This window comes from Choloepus didactylus, chromosome 3 (genome assembly GCF_015220235.1).
Source record: "Choloepus didactylus isolate mChoDid1 chromosome 3, mChoDid1.pri, whole genome shotgun sequence".
Taxonomy (NCBI): domain Eukaryota; kingdom Metazoa; phylum Chordata; class Mammalia; order Pilosa; family Megalonychidae; genus Choloepus; species Choloepus didactylus.
Genome location: NC_051309.1, coordinates 141217595 through 141233103, shown reverse-complemented (window position 1 = coordinate 141233103; position 15509 = coordinate 141217595). Strand labels below are relative to the sequence as shown.

Genomic DNA, 15509 nt, shown 5'->3' with positions numbered 1-15509 from the left:
TTCTAAAATTATGCTTTCATGTATTTTAATGTATAATTGTAGTGATTCATTTTTAACTTAATATGGTTCCCAGTTTTTATAAAACTTGATGTCTAAGAATTTGAAAGGATTGTTTTTTCCCCAGTACTCAAAGCAGTACTAATCAAATGGAATCTTAGGTTCTGAGAATGCGTGGGCATTGAAGATCACAATCATTGATCTTCATGCATCCATATATCACTCTCAGCTCCTGGTGTGAACTTGGTGCACCCTGATTTCTAGTGACTAGAGTGGATAGGTTTGCATCTGGGAGACCAGTTAGGATACTGTTACAGTAGCCCAGATAAAAGCTAATGAGTTTGAGTTTGAGGTGACATGAAAACCTCCTTGTGTAGATATTCAACCAACAGTTGGAAGTTTAGGACTAATGCCAACAAATTGCAATAGTCATAGATGTCTTTGGCATGGACCTGAGAAGTGAAGCCATAGGATCTTGCCTTCGAGCCTTGACGTGATGTCTTTAGCTGCCTCTTCAGCTTCTTCCTACACTACTCTTCCCTTCCATTTCTTGGACTCTGGCTCTGATGACATTCTTTTAGTTCCATCAGTACATCACCTTCCCTCCCACCTCAGGGTCTGTGCATATCCTGTTCCATATATACATTCTGTAGCTCTCTACTCAAACATCGCTTCCTCAGAGGAGGCTCCCAGAGTAGGTTAGGTCCCCTTGTTATATTGCTCTTAATAGTGTGCTTCATTTTCCTTCATACCACTTAACCCAAATTTGTAATTAATTCTTTGTAATTTTTTCATTAATGTCATCTCCTCCCCAGTAGACTGCAAGGTCCCCAAAAGCAGAAGTCATGTCTACTCTCATTCATCATTGTATCCTTAACAGTCAACATAGTTCCTGGCACATGTGGGTATTCATTAACTGTTCCTAAAATGAAACAGTTTTTAAAGCCGGGAAGAACCTTAGGAAATGTCTTTTGTTTGTTGAACGAGCTCAGAAAGAGGAGTCATTGGCAGACTAAATAGGACCAATGAGAGAGAGTTGTAACCAAAAGAATCCAAATGGTAAAAACTAAAGGAGGGAGGAAATCTGATCTTATTCACTAGATGGGAGCAAATGGTTCATAGTGTCAAAAGCAATGATAAGACCAAAGAGTACAAATATGGCAGTTAAGTGGCAATTAGATGGAAGGCACTTCCATTTCTTAAAGAATTTTTCATTTGAGTCTCTCAAGTAAATTCCTTCTCATATCATTCATAGGCTGATTTCCATGTAGCAAGAGTTATGTTCATATTTCTGTTTATAGGTATAGAATTTATTTTTAAAAGCTTTTCATTAGAGAAGATAATAGAATTATGCCTGACCAAAAAATAAATAAATAAATAAGACATAGGAGAAAGCATTGCAGAAACTAACATCCTAGATAAATGGAATATAACTAGTATTATTATTATTATTTTCACAAAGAAAGTCTGACCTCCCAGACTCATTTCAAGGTAAAATCTCTGAACATGGCACTTGCTCCAAACTCCAGCCACAGGCAACAGCTCTTCAAATTCTAATATGAATAACCTCATCCTCCAGTTGGGTCCCATTTTTGCATACTCAGGTAGTCTCCATGGAGAGGCTGTGCTACTAATATACAGAGAATATGTCTCTCTGACCTCTGTTGAATTTGAGCAGACTTAAGCTGTGTTTAGCAACAGAACTGAGCAATGTATGGTTATTTTTCTTTCAGGAAACTGAGTGAGTAAATAATTTCTAATGTAATAATGTATGGAGTTTTTAACATTTCTCCTATTGGTCAGCCTTGACTTCATTTACACAGACAGTATATCATTTATTCTGTGAACTGTTTTTTTAGGAGGAAGGGAAAATGAAGAGGTAAGAGAGAAAGGAAATTATATAAATCTGAAATTGTTGTCCACACAGCTAGTTCATTTTATTTATTCATGTTTCTTTATTGCATCTCCCTGAAGAAGAAAGGAGATATGATTACCTCCTTTTCTCTTTGTATACAAATATGCAAATTGGGACAGCCAGCAATCTTCTAATTTCTCCTCCGGGGTGAGAACTATAACTACCCCAAATATGGGAGAACATTAGCAACAATTCAGTCATTCGTTTTTCAGCAAATATTGAATATTTCATAGTGTACAGTCTGCCAAACCAACTTTTAGACAAATCAAGGAAGAATGAAAAACTCTGTAAGCATTTTACTATAAATTCTGTTTTTTAACCACAATGTGCTTTTATCAATTCTTCCAAAATAACAAATGTGTAATAAGCATTTTTGCAAAACTTTTTATCAAAAAATCATAAATTTTTTGTTTTATTTAAATATATATACTCACAAAAATACACACACACACTCACATAAATACACACACACAGAGAGAAAGCAATACCCTGAGGTTCCATATAAAATCTGTCTCTTACCAGACCTTAAAAAAAAGTGTGACTTTTGTGACAATATTATCTTAGTATTTATATAAGAAGGAACCAAATAAATAAATGTTTTTCTAATTAAGATAACAAAAATCATAGAATTGAAAGCATCTTCAAGGTAACCCTTTACAACCCTGGCACCCTCCCACCTACCAAGAAAAAAATCTTTACTAAGTAAGTAGTCCTCTAGCCAAGTGTCCACCACCTTGTTTACAAATCTTCACAAAATGTTCACATGTGCCACAGGCTCCCATAGCCACTCCCAGTGGCTCTAACCCCACTCTTGTCACTTGCCCTCAAAAGGTGTATTGGAATGTAAACAAATGAGAATGGCATTAGAGATAGAACTTTGAATCTACCCTAGTTTATTTCTTTTTAAATACATGTTATTGAAGTTCAGTATTTTATTTTTAGTAACAAATTACCATGGCTATTGTATACAGCTGTTGAAATTCATTGAGGGGCAGCTCACTCCCCCTTGAGATGGCCCAATCCCCTTTCATCATCTTTGCCCATTAGAAAGGTCTTCCTTTCATTGAACTGAAATTTGTCTCCCTCTCTTAGTTCTACCTTGTGCAACAGAGTAAGTCTAAACCATCTTGCACGTGGCAGCTCTTTAGTCTTTTGAAAGTAATTATCATGTTCTCTCTGCATTTAGTAAACATCACGGTTTTGAGTCCTTGCACTGGCCTAGTCACTGGACCCTGAAGTACCTCAATTTGCATATGTTCTTCTTCATTCATCCATTCAATAAATATTTATTGAGCACCTCCTTTACCACAGGAATATTTGGGATGCATTAATCTTATGCCCAGAATCAAACATTATTTTCAAGGTATAGACTCTTGTTCTAGATCATGATTGAGAAGGGTGGGAGGAGGGTAAGTGGTACCTGCCTGAGTGTGGGGGACACATATAGACTGTCAGGGGTTGGAGTTGGCTTCAAACTACAAACCCTTTCCCTTTCTCCATTCCAAGAAGTGTCTGACATATTTTCTTAAAAGAGCATGCTTTGAGAGTTACTACAGGTAATATTCATGGAAATGTACATATATATAATATTTCTCATAAGTGTTCAGGATGAGAAAAATGAAAATTACTGTTGCAGAGTACTTCTACATTTCCATTAATGCAGTTTAAAATCATGTTAGCTGTTTTGAAAGTTGAGTCACACTGTTAGACAGATATTGAGCATATTATCAACAATAAAGTTTTATTTTTAAGCCAAATCTTAACAAGCCAGCCAGCCTGTACCTGTATGATTGCTATTTTACCCCAGAAACAGGACTGGCCATTTATCTCTATTAAATTTTTTACATTATTATAGCCTGCTAAGGTCATTAAATCCTTATCCTCTCATCCACTTTGTTAACTATAAGGGTAGGACCATGTCTGTTTTGTTTTATTTCGTTTTGCTGCTATATTTCTTGCACCCAGGACAGTGTTGATTTACAATGAATGCCATCTGCAGATTTGATAAACATGCTATCCATATCTTCATGCAAACCATTGAAAAGATGAGGACCAGACCAGACACTCTTAAAGCATACCAGCCGCCAGCTCTCTTACTCAGCAACTAATCAGCACCCTTCAGGCATGGACATTCAACCTGTTTTTCATCTGGTCCATATTGCTACTTGTACACTATTGTAAAAACATCAAGAAAGACCATGCCTTCTGCCTAGCAGAAGTTCAGTTATGCTGTACCTGTCATATTTTCCAGATACACTAATCTAGTAATCCTGTACAAGAAAAAAATTAAGTTAGGGGAATTTCTTCTTAGTAAATCCATGTAGCATCCTAATAATCACTGTGTGTTCTTTTTGCATTTATTAAAACATAAAATTCCTTTGATATTGCATCATGGAAATTTTCATCCAATATTTTCATTCAATGGCAGCATAATCCTTTCTTTAAAGAATTTAAAAAGCCATCAGAGCAAAATATGATCTATAAGAAAATCTGTTAGCACTTATATCTGTAAAGATTTAAAATATGAGACTAGTATCTCCTGTCATATTAAACTATACTCCAGGGGATAAAAGAGAATAATAGAAGTTATAATCATATTTCTATAAATAACAGCTGTAAAAATCCACTGGAGAATCTTTCCCAGGATTGCAATCAGCATGCTGGTCTGTATTAATAATGTCTTTTTACTGAGTACCTATCATGTGCCAGGTGTTGTGCTGGCATTTTGCATTTACCTGATATAATCCAACAGCACTGCTAGGTAGCTATCACCATTCCCTTTCAAAGTATGTAAAGTATCACAGAAGTTAAATGACTTGCCCAGGGTCATATAGATGGAAAGTGGCACAGCTGGGTTTCAAATCACAAAAATTTCTTCAGTGCACCATTACTTTTTTAGTTTGCAGAATCCATACTTTTGACACCTCTCCCATTTTCTGACAGTGATTCGGCAGTTCCCTTTAAAGGTTTTCTGAGTGTCGTCTGGGTCAGGAGGCCTGAACACATTGTGAACAGCTAGATGTTCTTCTACAGGTGCTTCACGTATCCTAAACTTGTGACTCTTACCTATGTCCATTCTGCCCTTTTCAGTTCAAGCATCAGTGTTCTTAATGGAAAGTACAGACATAAAATAGCATTTGAACAAATCAACTTCCCCTTTTTCATTCATCAACTTTATAACAAAAAGTCAGAGCTGTGAAACTTTTTAGCCTTTTCTGACTCTTAACCTAACCCCAAAAGCCCTTTCGATTGTCAAACTATTTGCATTACATAGAAAACTTCCTAGAAAGAGTATCTTCATATCTAACAGCATTTAGTAATTTTTCCAAACCTAGAATAGAAATTGACCATAATCTAAAATTAGACCAAGTAACTTCAGTAGATAATATTTATAGATACATATAAGCAAAGAACATTATAATAACTAATGGATATCTCCCCTGAAGTTTTCCAGATTTGTTTAATGGGGTGATGACAATTTCATCAATTTTAATATACCAAAAAAGATCATAAAGAAAGATGCATCAAATTGTATTTAGCAATCATAAAATGATTTATGTAATATTGGATGATTTCCTGCATCAAAATAAGCATGGTGCTTTAAAAGCCAACTTGAAATGGTATTTACTCACTTTCATTGAGTACTTGTGACTAGTTGAGGCAAAGATATCATCACAAACATCTGGTATAAAAAAAAAAGAAAAGCTCAAACAATTCGAACAGTAAAGATGGAGCAGAGCCGAAATGGGCAAGAAAAAAGAAGGGAAGCTTCTTTTGAGGCTGCTACGTGGTGGGGAAGAATGGAGAAAAAGACATGCTTCATGAAAAAAAAAGTTTCATAATAATCATCCTGATTATTAGAACCCATATTAGTGGGTAAAATAGCCACATTAACCCATAATTATAAATGTATTATTTAAAACTCAGCCATTTATAAGCTGAGTAATAATTTTATGCTGATAACAATTAGGAATGAGAGTGCACGTTACTTTTTTGTTTTATCTTTGCAATTTAACTTGGCATTGTTTGACTTTTTTGTAAAAATAACTGGATTTATTATAAATGTTTTGTATTTACATCACAAGAAATGCTGATTTGGAGGTTTCTCGTAGCTTCCATTTAAGGTCTCAAGAAATCACAAGAAACTATGTGATTTTAAGTATTTCTCTTTAACTTTCCAAGCAGTATGTCAGGATATAGTGGGAACTAATTTATTCTCATTGCTCACTTCTGGTAGCAGTGTTATTTTATCTTTGATCATATATGCATACATTTCATCTGTATATTTGTGTATCTATGTGTGTGTGTTGCATCAATGTTTATGTGTTTAACCGTTTTCCCTAGCGTAAGGCAGGGACTAACCAACCACAAGCAGACTGTGCTGCTCAATATCCATTAGGTTATGTTCAGTCTTTTAACCAGTACATTAATATGTTTAAGCCAAAATTATTAGCTATATTTTATAGGAATTCACTGAACTAAAATGCATATGTATAGTCCTCAGATACTCAAAAACAGATGAGTTGCTTTATGTCAACTATTTCTGTATTACAAAAGGCAGTAGAGACAAGGGTGCCCAGACTGGCTGATTGACTCCCAGCTCTGCCACCCACTGACCTTGAGCAAATTACTTAATTTCTCTGTGCCTTAGTTTCCTCATCTGCAAATTGGGAGTAATAATAGTACCTACCTCACATGTTGTGATGAGTAGACAAATTAACAAAGATCAGTGCCTGCCAATTGATAAGCCCCTTGTAATTGTTAGCTGTTGTTCTGCCAAACAAAACCATTGGCCTATTCATTCTTTTATTGGCACCCAATGTTCACTGAGTTTGCAAATATATTTTGGATTCAATTATATCAACAGAAGTCTCAACAGATGGTTAATTCTTGCTTTACTCTTGGAAAATGGAACCTTAGCATCAAGCCACCTCACTGTTCTTACAGTGTCAGCTTCCTGTGATTCTCACCATTCCAGGCATTGTTACAGGCAGAGGGGATGAAGACAAGTGAGACATGGTCCTTGCTCTCAGGGAAAATAAAAATGCAGCAGTATGCTGCGAAGAATGCTGTGACACTAGTTATCTGGGCACAATGGAGCACAGAGGGGAGAGGTGCCTACCCAGGAGTGATGAAAGTTCCCAGAGGTGATGACAGTTGAGCTGTGCTTGAAAGGCAAAAGGTGTTCTCTACACAAAGAAAAGGAGGGTATTCTAGATAAAGGGAGCAAGGTAGAAAGTCATAGAGAGGAGAGCATAGCACACTGAGGAAACTGTGTAATTCAGTCTGTAGTTTTGGAGTTGAGGGCTGGGAGGCCTTGAGCCCCATTCTAAGAAGTCTGGAGTTTACCCTGAAGGCTATGTAGAATGACAAAGTCAGTTTTTATTTCAGAAGTTATCACTGTGGAGATAGCATTGACAAGGTTGCAGCTAATCCCTGATTTGAGTCAGGGAAACCAGATTGCTGCAGTAGTACAGGCAGGAAATGACGAGGGCTGAGCTATATGGCAAGACAAGTGGCAGTCGGATTAGAGGAGCGAAAAATGTGGGGGACATGTTAATTAAGTATAATACAAAGACCATGACCACCATTTGGCTGTGGGGATTCAAGAAGAAAAGACTCACAAAGGACACTCGGGTTTCAAGCTTGGATGACATTCTCTAAGACAGGATATAATAAAAGGCTGAGTTCACAAATCCCAAGTACTGGTATACATCAAAGAGGAAATGCCCAAAAAGCAGTCTGTTCGAGTTCAGGAGAAGCTGGATTGCAGAGAAGATATCAAACTCAGCAGCATAGAGAATCATTGAAGTCAAGGAAGTAGATGAGATAAAATTGGATATGCTTTTATCCTCTTTTTCAATGACCAGACAATCGAAGCTCTTCTACTCTTCCCTAGACTGGAACACATCATCTAATGCAGTTCTGATTATTAAAGGGAAATCATATTGAAGATTTCAACTTCGAAGTTAGTTGCAAAGTTTGTTGCAGATGGATGTTTCAAAGTCGACCCAGTTTTCTAAGTGACTTGGGTGAAAACCTGGACCATGAGTCCCTGATGCCGCATTTCCCATCATAGATAGCAGAATTGCCAATGATGGGCCCTTCCTTTGGCTTCTGGGACTTAATTTCCCTAGAGAACAATTGTGGTTATTCAAATTTAAGACCTTGTAGGAAGAATCAGTTATTTCTCTCTGGTGTGTTACTGAGAGTAAGAAACAAGGGAGTAAATAGTCACTAAGGAGGAACAAGAAGAAATAAACAAGCTTTTAGCCAAATGAATGAACAATTCATATTAAATTGGAAAAAAAAGGCCCAATTTTTACAAAACTTATAAATTAGACCAGGAAAACATCACTACTTATGATGTTCATCATAATCTACATGAGGATGGGAAATCCACACCAGCTCTGCTATTCCCAATACAAAGAAAAATGCATTTCATTTTATGTTAAATTCCGCAAGGAGCGGTTGTGTAAGTTTCAGGCAGGGAGAACACCAGAAATCCTAACTAGGCCTCAGGCCCAGTTCTGCCAATGCCTAATGTGCTGTGATCTTTGGACAAGTCTGTTAAATGCAGGGAATACCTGTGCTTTGTCTAGTATTCAAGTTCTGGGGTCAAATGAAAGCATTTAATGAAACTTCTCTCTCAAAAAAAATGTTTTTAAGTACCTTATGAAGGAAACCTTCCCATCATTCAGGAACATTTTTACCTCAGAATCCTCAACATTTAAAATTATGTTGTAAAAATCAGCCTTCTTCCTAATAATAACAGTAATAATAGGCTACCATTCCCTGAATTCCGTGTATGATTTGTTCTATGAACTTTCTTTAAATACCACAAGAATCCCAGTAAGATGTTCCCCTCTTTTTCGAGATGGGAAAACAAGCTCAGAAAGGTTAAGTGAGTTGACCAAGGTCACCTGACTGGTATATTGTAGTTCAGCATTTAAACCCAGGTCTGTCTAACCCTCAAGTCTATGTATTGCTTCAAAAACTAGTTTTCAGATCCAAAATTGTATTCTGGAAAGAACTCTAGGTGGGAAAGATTAAACCAAAGTATATCACTTTTCACAGTCTCACCATGAGACTGGAGCCAGAAAGCAACCCAGTGAATCTGTGCTCTTCCACAATCTTTATATAGTTCCCTACAGTTCTTATTCCTGATCTAAATTGAGACAGTAAACATACCAATTCAGGACTGCTACGTCATATATTTAAATATTTAGCAAAAGCAAATTTCAAAAGACACTTAAAAATGTATTGCAAAATGTACAGCATTTATTCACATACAGACAAAAAGGCACAAATTCTACTAAATAGTTGAACAAAAAAATACAGCTGTCCTCAACTAGTTTTATAAATACTTTCAAAAAGGGGATAGAAATAAATACAGGATTGGGCCATGTAATATAAAATAGTCATCTCTACATATACTTTGTTTAATTTCTGATTTTTAACTCTTCATGCACCTTTTTTTTTCAATTTTAGCTGAATGGACACCAAGCTAGGCACATAGTGAAAAATTCTCTGTACAAGGTTACAAATGTAATGACAAGTTTGTCCATTTCAAAATAATTAAGATTTGTACACAACACATATAACCCTTCATTTAGATTTTGTGTTTATAACCTAACAAATGACATTCCAGGCAACTTTACAAAAGTTTAACTAGTCTACACTTTGACATAATACATTGATCATAATCAAAGATATTTCTTGGTCAGGATGCACAAGGAAAGATAAAGCTTTAAAAAAAAAAAAAAAGTAAATGGTTCCATACTAATAGAATGCAAGTGGGTAGGTAGGATTGGTTGCTGCTTGTGGCCACCTCATACAGAGTTCCCAGCATGACATAAAATTAACTTACAAAGCTATCATTTTACTGTCAGAGAAACCATGCTCTATACCAATTGCATTTTGAAACAGGAATAAAAACTGTGGGGCTTTTTATTTTGTGTGTGTTTTGCATGTGGGTTTTTGTTTTGCTTTTCTTTTGTTTTGTTTTTTTGGTTCAGCATAACTTGGAACATTTGAAAGCTTTTCAACCTAAATGTGGGGAAAAACAGGTAAGGCATTATTTTTGCACAAAACTAGCATTCCTAATAGTGCAAATAAATCTGGTACCTCTTAAAATGGTGAGAGGTCATACGTTCGCTAGAATTAATTTTGTTTTTCTTTCTATGGCTTGACAGATCATCCCTCTATAAATTCTATTCTCACCCAGAGCTGTTGCTATAGTTAAAGGATAACTGTACATAGAGTCCACCTTCTCCTGTATCCAGAAAAAGGTTTTGGCTCATATGCAAAAAATCTGATTTTTAAATTATTCTACGAGTGAATATACAATTTGGATTCATAAGAACCTTCTAATATCTGTAGCAACAAGCTTATCAGGACAGCAGTCTTTGAAAATGAGCCCTATAGCTTAAAAATAGTCAATCTTTTTAAAAACCTGGGTCATTCTTTCCCCTCCCCTGAATTAGCTACTAAACTGTACTTGAAAAGTTAAGACTTGGTTTTGAAAATGTCATACATACAATGGGGATGCATCAGATCTACTATTTGATCATCTGATAAAACTTGCATAGCAAGATGGAATTCAATAAGCCTTTTTGTTGTTGACAAGCATCTGGAAGACTTGAAAGTTAACTACAGAACTGCAAAGTGTTTTTCATTAAGTATCAGAATGTCCCTGCCACATGGAAACAGATGTATAAATGAATCAGGAATCTGAATACTGATATTAACAAACTAAGGGGCAGTTTAGGGGAAGCTGGGCGTGTTCCAAGTGCCCATTTAAATTTCATTGCTATTTAAACTCTCCTTCTCTTAAGTTTGATTCACAACTACATTGAATTCCAAACAAAAATTAACATGACCTTAACTCTATCCACTATCAATACATACGCACTACACTGAGTGCAAAAACAAAACATTGTACTCAAATTTAATGCTAAATTTATTATTGCTGATAACTTACTAATTATTGCCATTTGCAATTAGAAAGTACAAGTTGCGAATTAAGAGCTTAGAACTCTTGACTCCAGAAAACCTGTTCAAGGAGACACTTCAATCTCTTTCCTGTGTAACCTTGACCAATGGTAAGATCTTATCGCAACTTATTGCCTTTCTATTGTTTTTAAAATATAACCTATTTCACTTTTTTAAAATTTTCTTTTTTCCCTTTTTTTTTTTCCTTTTCTTTTCTTTTTTTTTTTCTTTTTTTAAGGAATCTGTTTATGTTGAGAACTCAGATTCCCCAACATATGCACTAGTGGTTGGCTCTGGAAAATACAAGTCACCAGAGTCTAGAAGTTCATCGCTTGAACTTGAATAGCGATTTTATTGTTGGAAGCCAGATGGCCAGGTATTGCCAATGGTGAGGGAAATCCCCAGCTGGCCTAAGGGCCTTGGTCAGGGAAGAGAAAGGTCAAGAGGACTGGTAAAACTGGACTTTTTAGATAGAGCTCTCCTAAATGGCTTCACTCTCCACCAGTCTATATCCACAACCCACTCAAGGGCTTCAGGCAGCAGGACCTTGTGCTACATTTACCCTAAATCTCCAGCTGCAGCAGCTCTACCCTGCCCCTTCAGCTCTTCCAGCAATGACCTTTCTCTAAAAAATTCTCTCTTCCCCATCTGCTAAATTTACACATGAACTCCCTAGTTACTGAAGCTTCAGAGCTGCTACCTATATACTATACTGCAACAAAACAGCCTTGTAAGCCGAATATAAATGATTTCAAGATCTACCACAGTCCTAGAAATAAGTTTTATGGGCTATTAAATGGTAGATTAGGGTTTCTTAGGAACCATGTCTGATTCCATATGTATTCAGGTAACCAAGTTTGTGCTTTGGAATAAATGCAAGGGGCAATAAGAACTCACGAGGCTTATTTAAGCCTTGCCCTCTTTAAAACTCATCTCGTTCATTCCTGTTTTAGTGTTGAATTCAGGTTCTAGTCTTAGCAGTGTCTTATGGTTACAATCTACTCGTGTTTCCTTAACAAGTTGCAAATAACATAGAATTCTCACAACGGTTTAGAAATGACTCTGAATAAAAAAAATAGGTCTGAACTGCGAGAAAATGTGTTTGTGTAGCTCCGGTGTAACGATGGGTCTCCGCTTATCCACCATGGCAGAGCTTTCCTCCAGCACACCCCATCACAAGCTGGCAGCGCTTCCTCTGCCATCTCTGTTCCATCAAGAGGCCAAGATGCTTCTCCTGATAATGTCTGTCCTCCTGCTGATAGTGCTGCTGGCATGTATACATTTTTTTTCTGATGCCTCACTCTCTGAGTCACTCATTTCTACATCAGGGGCATACCCATCATTCTCATTGTCGGATTTTAATTTGCTTTTTGCCCTTTCCTTGGCTGGAACCCGGCCTAAGCCCAAATATGGGTAGTCTGAGTGCTGGTGGCAGGCCCCCTCATGGGCCTCTCCCTGCTGCTGCCGCTCCCCCTTCTTTGGAATCCGGAATCCTCCCCAGTTCTTCACTGGGCTGGCAGGTGTTGTAGGCACTTTGACTGCAGTCTGATTATAGTTTACTTTGATTAGGGAGCCGTTGCACTTGGGCACTATCTCCTTCCTTGTGCCAGGTGCTGACAGCCCCACTCCAGGGGAGGTGGCAGCTCTTGAGTTGTCCAGATGCCTCTGGGACACGTCTGTGGACCTAAGAGGCTTGTGACTCTGTTTAAAAGGTTTGTCCTTTAAGTCTCCCTTAATGAGATCACAATGAAAACGATTGTCTCTTCTTTTCCCATGGTCTGACATCACCACACCATTTTTCTGTTGTGCTGATATGATACGTGCTTCTGCAAAGGTCTTCTCAAAACTCAAGAAGCTCTCCGGGACCACCATCCCCTCCCTTCTACCGCACAGGTCTGGCTGCTTTAGCAGAGTTTTGCCTTCACTCCCAGAGCTATTCTGCAATGGATCTCGCTTATGGGACTTCTTCAGTGAATGAACCAAGGAAGTTCCCATTTGTTTCCTGAAGAACGCGGAATGCCACTTCAAGTCCTCGATCTTGGGAGCATCAGGGCCCACAGAAGGACTGTTAAACAAAAGTATGTTTTCCAGTGAGGAAGAGGAGCAGGAGGAAGAAGGCACACCTATGAATATAAAATCACAAGTAAAGAAAAGTTAAAGCAGAAGCAAATCCAAAAGAATAAAATTCTAGACCCATACCATGGCCTTATTTATGCAAATTTCCCACCCAAGAGCATATATAACCTATACCACTCAGTTCATAAAACTTCAGTTTTTATAGTAAAAATATGACCCGCCTTGAGTATCTGCATGTTCTCTGCATACTCAATTTAATATGCTACAGTTTTTAAAACAGCTAAAGTTCACATAATTTTTTGATGAAACATCTTTTCAAGGAATCCATTTTCCTTCAAACAAAATAACACATCTGGTTTTCAAAGGGTAACTCATGCAGAACCAGTCTAGCGTCACTCACTCCCTCCTTGACCACTCCACCTGGTTACAGGGAACCACTCATCTGCCTCCCCTCCCACACTGGGAGCACCAGAAGGGCAGGAACCAGGGCTTTTAAGTTTCTTTCTCCAAAGTGTCCATACCTTCGCAAGGTTATTGTGAGGATTAAGTACAAGTGTTTAAGATAGTTCTTGACACACAGAACATTTTTTAAAAAAGATGTTTACCATTAAATACAATAACCCATTTGTGCGATTCAACTGAATGGTCACCCAGCTTGAGGGGTAAGTTAGTGTTTTTCAAATTCTTTTGATGCAAATCAGTAAGAAATTTCGCAATATAACAGTATGAAAGCTCACGCTTCATGAAATAGTATTAACCCTCATCACCTGATATGCACTCTGATATTCTCTATTCTATTCCACTTGTTTTTAATGCTGGTCATGACCCACTGAATTCATCTCACAATCTAATGAGTCATAACCCATAGTTTGAAAAACACTGGATGAATTCATAACACACCGGAGTTTACCAGGATGACTGTGTTTGTACAAAAGCCTCAAGAGCATCTACAAAAAGCAGTTTATATGTTTTCTGTCTTCTATACAGTATGAACCACCAGCAAAATAAGGTGCAGCCCCCCAAGTAGGAGACAGGAGCCCACCATAGGAGAATTTACGGCTGAGCAGGCATGGACACTGAAATCAAATGAAACCTAACTAGCACCTCTGAACTTACAAGTGTCATGACAACAGGTGACAGCATCTATTTTACAGTCTGCTGGTTTGGAAATGCCCATTTTCTCAATGATCAAACATTAGGGTAAATCTTAATACTAAAACAAGAGAAATATTTATTTCTCTTAATGACCTATCATGGGAAAACAGAAAGGTAAGAAAGAGGGGCTAACAGCTTCTGAAGTGTGATTTCTATTCGACTTGGGATTCATATCTCTGAGGAGCCTCCCCAATTCGTGACCTCCCTTAAACACTGTCTCCACTGAGGACTCACTCTCATGCAGCTGAATGACCCTGCCCAGAATCGCTTAACAGGGTTTAAATCGTGGACCCTGAATGACACATAGAAGTCATGGCATGTGCTCTGCTTCACTTGGAATCATCTATCGTACAAGTCAGAGACTAAATTTGGGCGTGAATAAGAATGCAAATGAAAGTCTAAACCTGGGAAAAGAAAAAGAAAAAAAAAGGGCATCCTAAAGGGTTGACTTCATTCCCTGTGGCAACTCATAGGCAGATTAATGTAGCTTTCAACCAATCCTACCACAGAGTGAAGGGAGGATTTGTTTTCCTTTTCTGGAATTGCATAGGACTCCCAATGCAGATCTATATTACAGTTCTGTTACACAAAACACTTCCTGACCTGGTTATGAATCTCATTCACTCACCCAAATAAAAACCTCTGCCATGAAATACAAAAAGCTGCCTGTAACATCCATGAAAAATGACCCTTAAGTGAAATCAGATGAGAATGGTCTTTATAGCTTATTTTTATAGGTAATCACTCATTACATAACAACTTAACAAGAGTCCCAGAAAGCCCTCCAGTGGCAGTTCCACAGGCACAACTTGCATTAATGATACCAGATGACAGCAGCTCAGTTTCTGCTGGCCAGAGGCTGGGTGAACTGCACCAGAGGCCTTCCATGTGAGCGACTGACATAAGGACACAAAGGCATGGGATAAAATAAGATCCAACAGATTCGTATCCAACTAGGTATAATTAAGAGAAGGAAGTTCACTTCAGTAAAGAATCTGAATAAAAGTGCTTTTACATATGATATCTCCTTATAAGAATTTAATTTAAGAGAAGAGGTTTACAGGTAAACTCCAAACTCTAGCTAATGATATATGCTTGAAACATCTGGAAAATATTTCATCCTGGGGAGAAAATATCTAAGATGATATTATTAATAAGTTAATGCAATTAAAATTATGCAACACTTGACTATCATTTAAAACTCCCTAAGTGCTTTTGCTCTTTGTTCAGCTGGCCAGTTTACCTCGAGTCACACATAACTGATTAATCACAGATAAGCCAGAATTTGGATTTCAACATAACAGGTTATAACACCATCATTGTTATTTCTATGTGTCATAATAATCTATTACAGAGAATAAAAGGCACAAAA

General features: G+C 37.4%; 1 protein-coding gene across 7 annotated transcripts in view; it reads right to left on the bottom strand.

Annotated features, from left to right (window-relative positions):
• Positions 1–9171: 9171 nt before the first annotated feature.
• JADE1 (jade family PHD finger 1) overlaps positions 9172–15509 on the bottom strand; it is a 57243-nt gene continuing 50905 nt past the window's right edge. For all 7 annotated transcript variants that reach the window (XM_037830646.1, XM_037830651.1, XM_037830648.1 and 4 more), the window contains exon 11: positions 9172–13029. In XM_037830646.1, coding sequence (XP_037686574.1) covers positions 12119–13029 — 911 coding nt within the window. In that variant the 3' untranslated portion in view covers positions 9172–12118. The remainder of the gene's footprint in view (positions 13030–15509) is intronic.